This window comes from Aquarana catesbeiana, linkage group LG04 (assembly GCF_042186555.1).
Source record: "Aquarana catesbeiana isolate 2022-GZ linkage group LG04, ASM4218655v1, whole genome shotgun sequence".
NCBI lineage: Eukaryota > Metazoa > Chordata > Amphibia > Anura > Ranidae > Aquarana > Aquarana catesbeiana.
In genome coordinates this window covers 511,487,178-511,500,682 of record NC_133327.1, presented here as the reverse complement: position 1 = coordinate 511,500,682, position 13,505 = coordinate 511,487,178, and the positions used below count along the sequence as shown (strand labels likewise).

Below are 13,505 nucleotides of genomic sequence, written 5' to 3'. Positions count from 1 at the left end.
GAGTACAGTGAACTCATTGATATGTTCAAGAAACTAGTTTGAGATGATTTGAGCTTTGTGACATGGTGCATTATCCTGCTAGAAGTTGCCATCAGAAGATGGGTACACTTTAGTCATAAAGGGATGGACATGGTCCGCAACAATACTCAGGTAGGCCGTGGCATTTAAATGATGCTCAATTGGTATGAAGGGGCCCAAAGTGTGCCAAGAAAATATCCCCCACACCATTACACCACCACCAGCCTGAACCGTCCTGCCAAATTCTGACCATACCATCTGAATGTTGCAGCTGAAATCGAGACTCCTCAGACCAGGCAATGTTTTTCCAATCTCCTATTATACAATTTTGGTGAGCCTGTGCGAATTGTAGCCTCCGTTTCCTATTCTTGACAGAAGTGGCACCTGGTGTGGTTGTCTGCTGCTGTAGCCCATCTGCTTCAAGGTTTGATGTGTTGTGCATTCAGAGATGGTATTCTGCATACCTTGGTTGTAGCAAATGTTTGAGTTACTGTTGCCTTTCTATCATCTCGAACCAGTCTGCCCATTCTCCTCTGACATTAACAAGGCATTTTCGTCCACACAACTGCTGCTCACTGGATATTTTCTATTTTTCAGGACATTCTCTATAAACCCTAGAGATTGCGTGTGAAACGCCCAGTAGATCAGCAGTTTTTGAAATACTCAGACCAGCCCATCTGGCACCAATAACCATGCAACGTTCAAAGTCACTAAAATGGCCTTTCTTCCCCATTCTGATGCTGAGTTTGAACTTCAGCAAGTCGTCTTCACCACATCTAGATGCCTAAATGCATGGAGTTGCTGCCATGTGATTGGCTGATTAGCAATTGAACAGGTGTGCCTAATAAAGTGGCCAGTGAGTGTGTGTGTGTGTGTATGTATGTATATGTATGTGTATATATAAGTGTATATATAAATATATATATATATATATATATATATATATATATATATATATATATATATATATATATACATACACACACACACACACTTGTGTTCAAAATAGTAGCAGTCCAACATCACTAACCTGATCAATCACTGTTTTTGGTATAAATTATATTTCTACATGGCAAAATAATGTATTAATATGTGTAGTAGAGTAATAGAAAACCAACAGTCATGAAATGCATGCTCCTGATTGTGTAATTGAATCATTGCTTGAAAGGGGCGTGTTCAGAATAATAGCAGTGTGGAGTTCAATTAGTGAGGTCAGACTCCCCAGTGTCCCTAATTTAAAGCAGAGTTCCGTCTTTTTTTTTTTTTTTTTTTGTTTGGTTTTGTTAAGTTCCCCTGGTATAGTCACCGCTTGTTCGTTTACATTTAGCTATCTTTAAAACTGTCCTCTGTTCTGTTTTTGTGCATCATTTAAAACATCCTCTTCTGTACAGTGCGGCCATCTAGAGTGTGGACATGTGAAGCCCGCTGGGTCTATCTTCCAGGATTCTGTGCATGCTGGCTATCCAGCATGCACCTCCCGATCTCACACATGTGCAGTGTGATGGAAGCACGCCCTACTGCTGCATAGCTCAGCCTTGCATCGTGTAATGTCCTATTTGGAAATAACGCAATGCTACCAGCTGGTGATGCCCATTGACTCCTGGAATTGATGACCCTCCTCTCCCAGGAGCCAATGCGCCACCAGAAATGACGTACCTCGGTGCGGTGAGGTACACAGGAAGATGACAATCGTGGCAAAAAAAAGAAGGTAAATCGACCGCAAAAAATAAAAAGTCAATGTTTTTAGCGTGCAAAAAATGATCTGCATGGGGCATAGTTTGTAGTGTGGGCGTAACTACGCTTTAAGGACAAAGGCAGAAAATGTTGTTGTACATGCTGGGTATAGTGCATTTCTCTCTGCAAATCTGAGTAAAATGGGTTATTTCAGAGATTGTTCAGAAGATCAGCGTACTTTGATTAACCACTTCCCATCCGGTCCAAGCCTAGCATTTGGCTCCTACATGTAAAAATCATAGTTTTTTGCTAGAAAATTACTCAGAACCCCCAAATATTATACATATGTTTTTTTTAGCAGAGACCCTAGGGAATAACATGGCGGTTGTGGCAACTTTTTGGGGGAAAAAAAGGCTCATGAATTAAATAAAAACACTGAAGTTAGCCCAATTTTTTTTTTGTATATTGTGAAAGATGTTTTTACAGCGTACATAGATATCGAACATGTCATGCTTGAAAATTGCGCACACTCGTGGAATGGCGCCAAACTTCGGTACCTAAAAAATCTCCATAGGCAAAGCTTTAAATATGTTTACAGGTTATTTGTTTAGCGTTCGAGGAGGTCTTGGGATATAATTGTTGCTTTTGCTATAACGTTAACGGCGATACCTCACATGTGTGGATTGGACGCCGTTTACATATGTAGGCGCGCAATAGGAATAATGCATGATAGGTCCTCCTTATGGAGCGATCTGATGTCATAAAAATCCCACAACTCTCCTCCAGGCTGGAAAGCCTGAGATAAAAAAAAACAGTAGGACGACCTCAGCTTTCCAGCTGAGTACATGGCAGTATTTACTACTTATGATGTCACGCCTGGGCCTCAGAGTCATGGAGATGACCGGGGACCATCTGTTCCTCAGAAATCTCTATGGTCAACTTCTGGCACCGATGGAGTCCTCCTCCAGCTCGCCAATCGCATGGGCGAGCCGGTAAAAACACTGGAGGGCAGCGGGAGGGGGGACGTCCCCTGCCGCCACCTGTAAGAAGGATCAAGTGGCTGAACTGCTGCTAGGATAGTTCTTATGGTGCAGGGAATCGCCGGCTGAAAAGAACGATTACCGGGTTGATGCCTGTGGGTGCAGGCATCAACCCTGTATAACCACTGAAATGGAAGGCCGTCCATGTACACCCTCCTGAAAGGGAAATGGTTAAAAATTTGATTGGAGAGGGGAAGACCTTTAAAGTACAGAAATTGATAGGCTGCTCTGCTAAAATTATCTCAAATGCTTTAAAATGGCAACTAAAACCAGAAAGACATGGAAGAAAACTACCATTCAAATGGATTGAAGAATTGCCAAAATAGCAAAGACTCAACCAATGATCAGCTTGAGGGTGATTAAAGAAGGTCTAAAGTTACCTGTTACTACTGTAACAATCAGAAGACACCTATATGAAGAAGCCCCTGCAAAGTCCCACTCAGGGACGCAGCCACCAAAAAGGAAATGTGCAGTTTGCGGAAACAAATTGAGCTCCTCATGGAGCAAAACAGTTTGCCGCACCTGTATAGACAACCCACTTAAGGCTATCTATACGACACTTGATATAGAAGAGGAGAAGGTAAAATTGTCTAAACATGACCTTATGTACAAAGGTTTGCATAAGAAAAAGGCATAGTTCCCTTCTTGATACTATCAGGCTGGAGTGGGAAAATCCAGAGCGAAAACCTTTCTTTTCCGGTGACTTTAAAAGGTTTCCATTTGATGAGGACGCAGCGCAGCCATGGAACAAAAATTCTAAGTTAGACGCACCTCTTTCAAAAAACTCGGACCTAGCATTTGACCATATGGGCGCGCTTAAGGATCCGATGGATAAAAGAGGAGATATCCTTCACAGAGCCTGGGATTCAGCCATTGAGAATTTTAAACCAGCTCTGGCCTCCACTTGTGTAGCCAGAAATTTAGAAGTATGGTTAAAACAAATACAAACACACTTGTTGGCAGGTACCTCTAGAGAGCAGATTCTGAAATCTTTCACTCTCCTCTTTCGTGCAGTGGGGTTTTGGCTGAATCTTCCGCAGAGACGATAAGAATGACAGCTAGGACCTCGGCCTTAATGAATTCGGCCAGAAGAAGCCTATGGCTTAAAACCTGGTCAGGCATCACTGCCTCAAGGTTGCGCCTATGTGGTCTTCACTTAACAGGCGATTATCTTTTTGGCCCAGGTCTGCAAGAGGCGCTGGAAAGCACGACTGATAGAAAAAGGCCTTTCCAGAGAATAAAAAAAAGCCGACAGCCAGAAAGTTTTTTTCGTGGCCAAAGTAGGCAGCAAGGTCCTATAGAAAGAGACAATAGGCCCAAAAAACATTGGACAGGCCACATGGGCAGGGGTAGAGGGGGCGTCTTGTTTAACCCTCCTCAACAACCCGCCAGGCCACAGTGACTCGTGTCTCCCAGTGGGAGGAAGATTGAGGGCTATTCTCCCACAGTGGGCAGCAGTCACCTCAAGTCCATTCATCCTGGACCTAGCGACCAATGGGTACATGCTGGAATTTTCTTGCCAGCCACCAGAGAAATTATTGGTCACCTTCCTTCCCCAAGATCCGGTAAAAGCGAGGGCCCTGCGTCTCCAAATTAGAGACTTGTTAGATCAAAAGGTCCTGATCCCAGTTCCCCGGTCGGATCAGGGCAAGGTATTTCACTCCCATATATTTGTCATCAGAAAGCCGTCAGGAAAATGGGTAGGATTCCACTGCCGCCATTTTATCATACAGCGCTGTTTTATCTACTGAAATGTTAGTTTAATTCTTTTAATAAATGTTGTATGTATATATACGGAATTACATTATGTGGCCTTTTTTGTTCTTCTCCATCTAACCCAACTGCCACGCACGCATTTGGGGCACTACCTCCAAGGGATATACTGGTTTATGGATGGTCGCAGGTCTTCCTTGCAACTCCCACAGAATTCGACATTTCCATTGGCTGTTTTACAACACAAGCTTGTTGGACCTATTGAACGTATGTTCCTTTGGGATCAAACGTTCCGGTAAGCCTCCCTATTGGTGGTGGTGGTGTTTTCTTCACTTCAAGATTTCACTTGGCCATGATCTTCATATGAAGTTGTTTATATGGGACTCACATCACTCAATCTTGATGTTTTTTCACTTTAAAGTTTGATGATGCACCAGTCATTAGTACATATATGATTGTGGATGTTTCATCTTTCACACTAGCTCTACAGTTTTTTGTTCCTTTATTATTGCACATACCCTATTTGCTGTGTTAGCCGCTCTCCTTTTTGGGCAGCACAAAATTATTTATTCCCCTTGGAAAGGGATTTCACTCCCATGTATTTGTCATCAGAAAGCCGTCAGGAAAATATTGTCTTATCCTGAACCTCCGGCCTCTAAACCGTTCGATCAGGTACAAGCACTTTCGTATGGAGACGTGTTCTCAATCAAAAACCTGCTTTGCCCAAACTGCTTCATGGCCACTTTGGATTTGAGGGATGCCTATCTGCACATCACTAGCCATCCAGCCTTCCAGAGATTCTTGAGACTAGCGGTCAAGATGGGAACAGATTCGGCACCTTCAATTTCAAGCCCTCCCCTTCAGTCTGTCCTCAGCCCCACGCATTTTTACAAAGGTGTTAGGGGAGGCACTGTCTCCGCTAAGGTTAAAGGCGATGACTATTATGCCTTACCTGGATGACGACCTAGTGGTGGAGTCATACCAAAAGTTATTAGCAGATCTCCAGACTGTACAGGACTTCCTTCAATCTTCCTTCTAGGCTGGTTAATAAACAAAGAGAAGTCTTCCTTAATTCCAGCCCAGAAAGTGACATATCTGGGGTACGAATTTTGCTCAGTAGACCAAAAAGTTTTTCTCCCGCAGGAAAAGGTCTCAAAAATGATGCAAACAATGTCAGCCTTACAGACCAGTCAGTCGGTCTTGCTGAGAGAGGTTTCAAGAGCAGTGGGTCTGATGACCTCCTGCTTTCCCACAGTGCCATGGGCAAGATTTCATAAACGCCCATTACAGCTGTTTCTACTAAGGCACTAGGATGGAGACCCAAGTTCCTTGTAATCAAGGGTCTTGTTACCCTCCAGGGTAAAAAGAAGCTTGTGGTGGTGGAGGACACACCTGCACCTAACAAGAGGTCTACCATGGTCCATTACTATATCCCAGGGGATCACAACGGATGCGAGTTCCTGGGGATGGGGAGCCCACCTCAGCAACACAATGGCACAGGGAGAATGGTCCTCAAGGGAAGTAAGAGCTTCATCGAATTAGAGAGAGTTTCTAGTGGTTCAAAGAGCCTTGCAAGGCATTTCAGGTTGGAAATCATGGGTCACAATCTCCGGATTCTATCAGACAATATCGCTACGGTTGCATACCTCAACAAACCGGGAGGTACGAGGAGTCGGATACTTCAATCTATCGCCCAGGAGATTTTATCATGGGCAGAAGGGAATCTAGCCTCAATTACAGCAGTGCACCTGAAGGGGACACAAAACTGTGTGGCACATTATTTCAGCCACTACCGGGTATGTAAAAAAAAATTGGTCCCTTCATCCCTAAATCTTCTCGGGTCTCACTTGACAGATGGGGATGTCCCGAAGCGGACCTGTTCGCAGATCAGAACAATCGCAAGACAGAGAAGTTCTTTTCCCTGAACTCAGCGGATCAATTATTGGGGATCGATGCTCTGGCGAATCTATGGCCATTCAGACTTTGTCACGCCTTCCTGCCGATCAGGCCAATTCCGGAAGTCCTCCCAGAGGTTTCTTCTGGAAGATCTTATCCTAATAACCCCTTTCTGGCCCAAGAGGCTTTGATGGTTTTCCCTGTTACAGACTCTGGTCTCAAAGACTCCACTGAGTGGTCCGAAGAGAGAAGACTTATTATTGTAGGGTCCAGTGTCGCACACACAGTTGGCTTCCTTAAGCTGGATGGCCTGGTATCTGAAGAAAAGATACTAAGCGCCAAGGGGTTCTCTGACAAAGTAGTCAAGTAGTGGTAAATTGCATAAAACCAGTCACTAGAGCCATGTAAGGCCAAGGTTTTGAAGAAATGTAACTTTTAATTTTGTTTCTCTGAAAATCAAAGTTTAACTCATGATGTTCCTTCAATTTTGGAATTTTTTCAAAAGGGTGTCAACAAAGGTCTTTCAGTTAGTACTTTAAAGGTACAGGCGGCAGCTATCAGTGTTCTTCTCCAATTTTCTCTCTTGGAAAATCCCACTATAGCTAGATTCTTCAAATCAATTTCTAGGTCCAGGCCAGTATTGGTTTGAAGTTTTCCAACCTGGGACCTGTCCCTGGTGCTTCAAACTCTGGTAGAATTCCCTTTTGAGCTCCTAGAGGATATTTCAGTAAAGTTACTTACCTTAAAAACAATTTTTCTTGTGGCAATTACCTCAGCTCGTAGGGTAAATGAGTTACAGGCCGTATCAGTGAGGGATTCTTTGCTCACAATTTTTTAGGATCAGGTTGTTTTGAAAACTGATCCAGGATTTCTGCCTAAAGTGGCCAGTACATTCCACGGATCCCAGGACATTGTACTGCCAACCTTTTGTAGTTCATCAAAGGGCAACCAAGAAAGAAAATTTCAGGGTTTTTTTTTTTTTTTTTTTTTTTTGACGTGAGCAGAATTCTTCTCGTCTACCTTGAGGTCACCAAGACCTTTAGAAAAACAGACGCCTTGTTTGTCCTCTTTTCAGGAGCACACAAGAGAAAGAGTGCATCTAAAGCCAACTTGGCTAGATGGATAAAGCAAATTATTTCTGAAACTTAAAAAATTAGGGAAGTTCCTCCGCCTTTTGTCACTGCGCACTCCACAAGAGCCTTGTCTGTGTCTTGGGCTGAGAGGGCTGGAGTCTCACTGGAACAAATTTGCAGGGCTGCCACATGGTCCAGTTTTTCAACCTTCATTAAACATTATCGCCTGGATCTCCTATCTGCTCAGGTGCAGGTGTTTGGTCGTAAGGTCCTTCAGGCAGTTGTCCCTCCCTAGACTGGCGAATTCTGGCTCATCGTTTCATGTGCTGTCCTGGAAGACGCTTAGAGAAAAGCGGAGTTAGACTTACCGGTAACTCCTTTTCTGAGAGTCTTCCAGGACAGCCGTATTCCCACCCGGTTTTGTCTTGAGGTTATGTGTATTATGCATATGTTTTACAGGGATGTCCTACGGTTTTTGAGAACACTGACATGAGGCCTGGATGACCGCCATTTTTTCTGGTGGGGGTTAACGTGTTTCCTGTCCTGGTAGGTGGAGCCCTAGGTCTCATGGGCTGTCCTGGAAGACTTTCGGAAAAGGAGTTACCGCCAAGTCTAACTCTGCTTTTTTGGGTCTAGGGGCCCCAGACAGTTTGTCAGACAACCCCCAAATGCTGATTTCAAGCCACAGTACACTGTGAAGCATGGTGGCACAAGCATCATGATATAGGAATAAGGTAAATAGAGATATGTGGTGCTAACTCAAAGTGCATAAATGTGAAGAAAGGAGTATCCCCATTGTGCACAACGGAGTACAGTTATTAAGAGGAATCTGTCACCTATCATCGTTTACACTTGAACTTTTTTCATCTATTTTTTGCACGAACTGTTTTATGAAGACTCACTTTGTTCACATTGGAACTGTATTACATTAATTGGATTGACTTGTGGCTATTTTTATAGCGTTTCTGCACTTTTTTGCACTTTATGCGATTTTTGTTATTGCATGCGACTTTTTTTTTATCTCATTTGATTTCTTTTTCAATTTTTTCTAAATTTGTGATTTTTTTTTTCATCTTGATGCACTTTTAGACTATTTTAGGATTTATTCACCTTCATTTGAATTGTTTATTTGATGTCATATTTCATGAATTTCACTGTTATTTATCCGATGTCACTTCTTATGAATTTAATGGATGTTTAGTCACTTTATTTATGTGATTTTGCTCTTTACGCATATGCACTTTACTTGAAGAATTGGATTATATTTATTTTATCACATTTATGCACTTTGAGTTAGCGCCACATATCTCTATTTACCTTATTGTTTTTCCGTGTGGGAACACTGCCGTATGTGTGGCGGCTTCTTAGTCCTCTTTAGATGCTTTGGCTCGCCTTGGTTTTTAGTTTTCTTCTCTGTTTCTTAATTGATATAGGGATGTTTCTCATACTATGGTGTTAAGCCTATTTATTGCATACCAGGGATCAGGGGCGTTGCTAGGTCTACATAAGATCTGGGGCTAGAGCCCATAGCAGTATAGTAAAGAAAGTCATACGCTTAGGCGGGCATACACATGCATATACAGTAATATACGTGTGTGTGTGTATATATCCCCAGACAGCCCCCCCCCCACTTACATCCAGGTCCCCAGAGAGCCTCACTTACATCCAGGTCCCCAGAGAGCCTCACTTACATCCAGGTCCCCAGAGAGCCTCACTTACATCCAGGTCCCCAGAGAGCCACACTTACAGGTCCCCAGAGAGCCCCACTTACATCAGGGTCCTCAGAGAGCCACCCCTTTCATCAGGGTCCTCAGAGAGCCACCCCTTTCATCAGGGTCCTCAGAGAGCCACCCCTTTCATCAGGGTCCTCAGAGAGCCACCCCTTTCATCAGGGTCCTCAGAGAGCCCCCCCTTCCATCAGGGTCCTCAGAGAGGCCCCCCTTCCATCAGGGTCCTCAGAGAGGCCCCCCTTCCATCAGGGTCCTCAGAGAGGCCCCCCTTCCATCAGGGTCCTCAGAGAGGCCCCCCTTCCATCAGGGTCCTCAGAGAGGCCCCCCTTCCATCAGGGTCCTCAGAGAGGCCCCCCTTCCATCAGGGTCCTCAGAGAGGCCCCCCTTCCATCAGGGTCCTCAGAGAGGCCCCCCTTCCATCAGGGTCCTCAGAGAGGCCCCCCACTTACATTAGGGTCCCCAGAGAGCCCTCCCCCTTAAAATCAGGGTCCTCAGAGAGCCCTCCCCCTTAAAATCAGGGTCCCCAGAGAGCCCCCCACTTACATTAGGGTCCCCAGAGAGCCCTCCCCCTTAAAATCAGGGTCCTCAGAGAGCCCCCCACTTACATTAGGGTCCCCAGAGAGCCCTCCCCCTTAAAATCAGGGTCTCCAGAGAGCTCTCTCCCTTAAAATCAGGGTCCCCAGAGAACTCCCCTTGGGGACCCCTGCAGAGACTCGGGGCTATAGCCCTAAAAGCCACCCCCTAGCGACGCCACTGCCAGGGATCATGGATCAGTTTGAATGCATCAAAAATACTTGAAAGAGTTATGTTGCCTTATGCCGAAGACGAAATGCCCTTGAAATGGGTGTTTCAGTAGGACAACGACCTCAAAACACATCAGTAAGCGAGCAGCATCTTGGTTCCAGACCAACAAGATTAATGTTATGGAGTCGCCAGCCCAATCCCTAGACCTGGACCCAATAGAAAACTTGTGGGGTGACATCAAAAATGCTGTTTTTGTGGTAAAACCAAGAAATGCAAAGGAATTGTGGAATGTAATGCAATCGTCCTGGCCTGGAATACCTGTTTACAGGTGCCAGAAGTTGGTTGACTCCATGCAACACATGTGAAGCAGTTCTCAAAAACAGTGGTAATCTAACTAAATATTCAGTGATTCACAGGAAATCTAAATCTTCAAGCATTTTTTTCTGTTTATACAGTAAATGTTTGAGTTTGTAAAGAAAAATGCAGATACTGCTATTTTTTTTGGAAAAGCCTAACATTTATTTTTCATCACTTTCTGTAAAAGCAATAACAAATTTGAAACATTTTTCTTTGTTTTGATTTGGAATAGACTGTGCAATAAATGTTCCAAATACATTTGTGTGTATGGAAGAAGCTATTATAAGGATTTAGTGCTTTACTCATTTTTTTTTCACACTTATTTATTATTTAATACAGCTGTGTGTGTCGTTCATGGTTAGTGGTAGTATAAGTTTAAGGCCTCATGTAGACTGCTGCTGGTAAACGGACGTTCAGAGGAAGTTGGCTGCTTTTTTTTCAGCTGCCCCTGAACTCATCCAATGTTATCTTATGTGTACATGTACACAGGTTCGTTTAATGTCATTTTTAGGCAGTTGTGTTTAGAGGCTTTTCTTTGAAGGCAAAAAAATGAGTTCAGATGCCACAAACGGCTAAACGCGGTACCGGTGTTTAGCCGTGTTTCGTTTATAGGCGTTTTTCATTTTTGGCTATTTTGAAAGATATATATTTTTTTTCCAAATGCTTCTAAGTGCTAAACACGGCAAAACGGATGTTTCAAACGTGGGTTTTTATTTGTCAGGTTAAATCGTTCAGGAGAGGTTGTAAAAACGTCCCGTGTACATTAAGCCTAACACTTGCAGTACTGTACTATACACACCTATAGTATATACCTAATGTATTTTTCTTGTTTTGGTTTCCAGTTAAAGAAACACATAAACGTGTATAATCTAAAGCCCTATAAAAGTTTTACACCTTTTTTCCCTCTTTGTAGTCCTTTTCCAATGAATGTTATGATCAACAATGTTCGGCTTGGCCATACTTTAAAAAGTAACCTTTAATAGTGGAAATGTGCTTCCTGCCCTCCTACTTCAGTGCTTTATATTGGTGTAGATGAATAACCGTTGTTTCTCTTGTCCTGACACATATTTGTAGCACCCAAGAAGAGGTGGTATATCTGATTAAGTCTATTAGATGACCAATGCATTCATTTAGTATTGGTTAACAATGTGTTAAATATTTAGCAGCGCACATTGTAACAATTCCTATTACTCTGGAGCTTGGGTTGCACTCATCCTCATATAATATACTTGATTTTTAGAAGTTATGCAATGTATTAATACGATTGTGTAGATCATGTAGATAGAATCTTAGAAGGTGCTCACTAGTTAATCTGCTAAAAGGTCTAATGAGAAACTTTAGCTAATGTATTTTCTATTTGTTACAGACACTTTTGAGATGGTATCTGAAGATGATGATGGAAAACTGATGTTTAAAGTCAATTACCATTACATGTCCCAGGTGAAAAATGCAAGTGATGCAAACAGTGCTGCACGAGCACGACGTCTCGCACAAGAGGCAGTTACTCTCTCCACATCGTTGCCTCTGTCTTCTTCATCCAGTGTCTTTGTCCGGTGTGATGAAGAAAGACTAGACATTATGAAGGTAATGTCTTCTGATTTATGCATATGTTAGTGTGGTATCGGTGCATTTGTGTTTTTTTTTTTTTTTTTTTTTTTTAACTTCTGTGTTAAGGCTTGATTCACCTTTTTTCAGAAAATAGCCTATGAAGTCAAGGGGCCCCAGTAGATATTTAAAAAAAAAAAAAAAAAAAAAACAATCTTTTTTTTTATTTTGTAATTTTAATAATTGTATGCCATTTGCCCCTCCAGATGCCTGGCTGAAAAACTCTGTTAGCAATTCCTGTGTCCTGCCTTGTTGCTAGTATGCTTTCAGGAGGGCCCAAAATCATGAACATTCTACAAAGCAATCTTTTTATTAACTACATTGGCCCTTAATTGCATAGGATATTTTCTGGAAAGGATTAATTTGGCCTTTAATGCAGAAGTGTACCTCAAACCAGAAGTTCTGCTTTTCTTCCTCCCACCCCCTCCTCTACCACTTTTTGAAGTTTTTTTTTTTTTTTTTTCTGGGAGCAGGTACCAATTTCTGACAAATTCCTGCTCCCACTTACTCTCCTCTTGCCTAGTCAAGAAGAACGGAAGTTTGGTGCCCGCAACCTCCTGGGATGAGACTGCAGGACCAGTCCGAATGCTCAGCAAGTCTTGCACATGTGCAGTCACAGAGTCGGCTGTAAAACAGCACAATGTCACAGCCGGTATACCACAAGCAGGATGTCAGCGCTGTGGTCCCAAAAACTAGTGAGAAACTGGCCCGGGTGCCGACAGTGCTGGACTCCTGGTCCAGTAATGGTCTGTTTTCTTAAGTCAGTACAGTATTTGTAACTGCTGACTTTTTTATTTATTTATTTTTTAAATGCTTTAAGGGCTCATGTACACTAGCAGCTCCTAAACTTGAGTTTAGGAGCTTTTGGCATTTTTTTTTTTTTTTTTGCCAAAGCTCCTGGACTCAACTCCATAAAAGCCTATGAGTCCATGTAAACATAAGCTTTTACAAGAGTTTAAAAGTTGCTGCGGTTAGGGGAGGTTGAACCTCCCTCTCCTGAAAGCAGAAGAATCGCGTTCAGGTTAGGAACGTTTTAATTGCCAGATGCAGCGCGGATTTGCTTTGATTTCTCGTGGCCAGTGTTCCCTAGTCTGTGTGTACATGAGCCCTAACTCCTCTCTAAGTTTTTCGTTGTCTTCCACTTTGTTTTTTTTGTTGTGTTTTTTTCTGGAATTACATACACATGGCCTTTAAAATAAGGATTTTTAGACACCAGTGTGTTTTCAAGTGCTTAATGGAGTAAGATTAACCACTTGACGACCGCCTCACGCCGATTTACGTCGGCAAGGTGGCACGGACAGGCAAAATCACGTGTATATATACGTGATTTGCCTTCCGCGGGTGGAGGGTCCGATCGGACCCCCCCCCCCACCGGTGCCCGAGGCGGTCGTCTTTGGTCCCACGGCAATCGGAGATGAGGGGGAGGCCATCCGTTCGTGGCCCCCCCCTCGCGATCGCCGCCGGCCAATCAGATAACTTCCTTTGCTGCTGTATGCTAAACAGCAGCAAAGGAAATGATGTCATCTCTCCTCGGCTCGGTATTCCGTTGCAGCGCCGAGGAGAGAAGACATCACTGTGAGTGCACTAACACTACACACACAGTAGAACATGCCAGGCACACAAAACACACCGATTCCCCCCCCAATCACCCCCCC

General features: G+C 43.4%; 1 protein-coding gene across 5 annotated transcripts in view; it reads left to right on the top strand.

Annotated features, from left to right (window-relative positions):
- Positions 1-13,505, top strand: part of BIRC6 (baculoviral IAP repeat containing 6) — a 709,573-nt gene that overhangs the window by 628,978 nt on the left and 67,090 nt on the right. For all 5 annotated transcript variants that reach the window (XM_073627731.1, XM_073627734.1, XM_073627732.1 and 2 more), the window contains exon 69: positions 11,612-11,829. In XM_073627731.1, the coding sequence (XP_073483832.1) occupies positions 11,612-11,829 (218 nt within the window). The remainder of the gene's footprint in view (positions 1-11,611; positions 11,830-13,505) is intronic.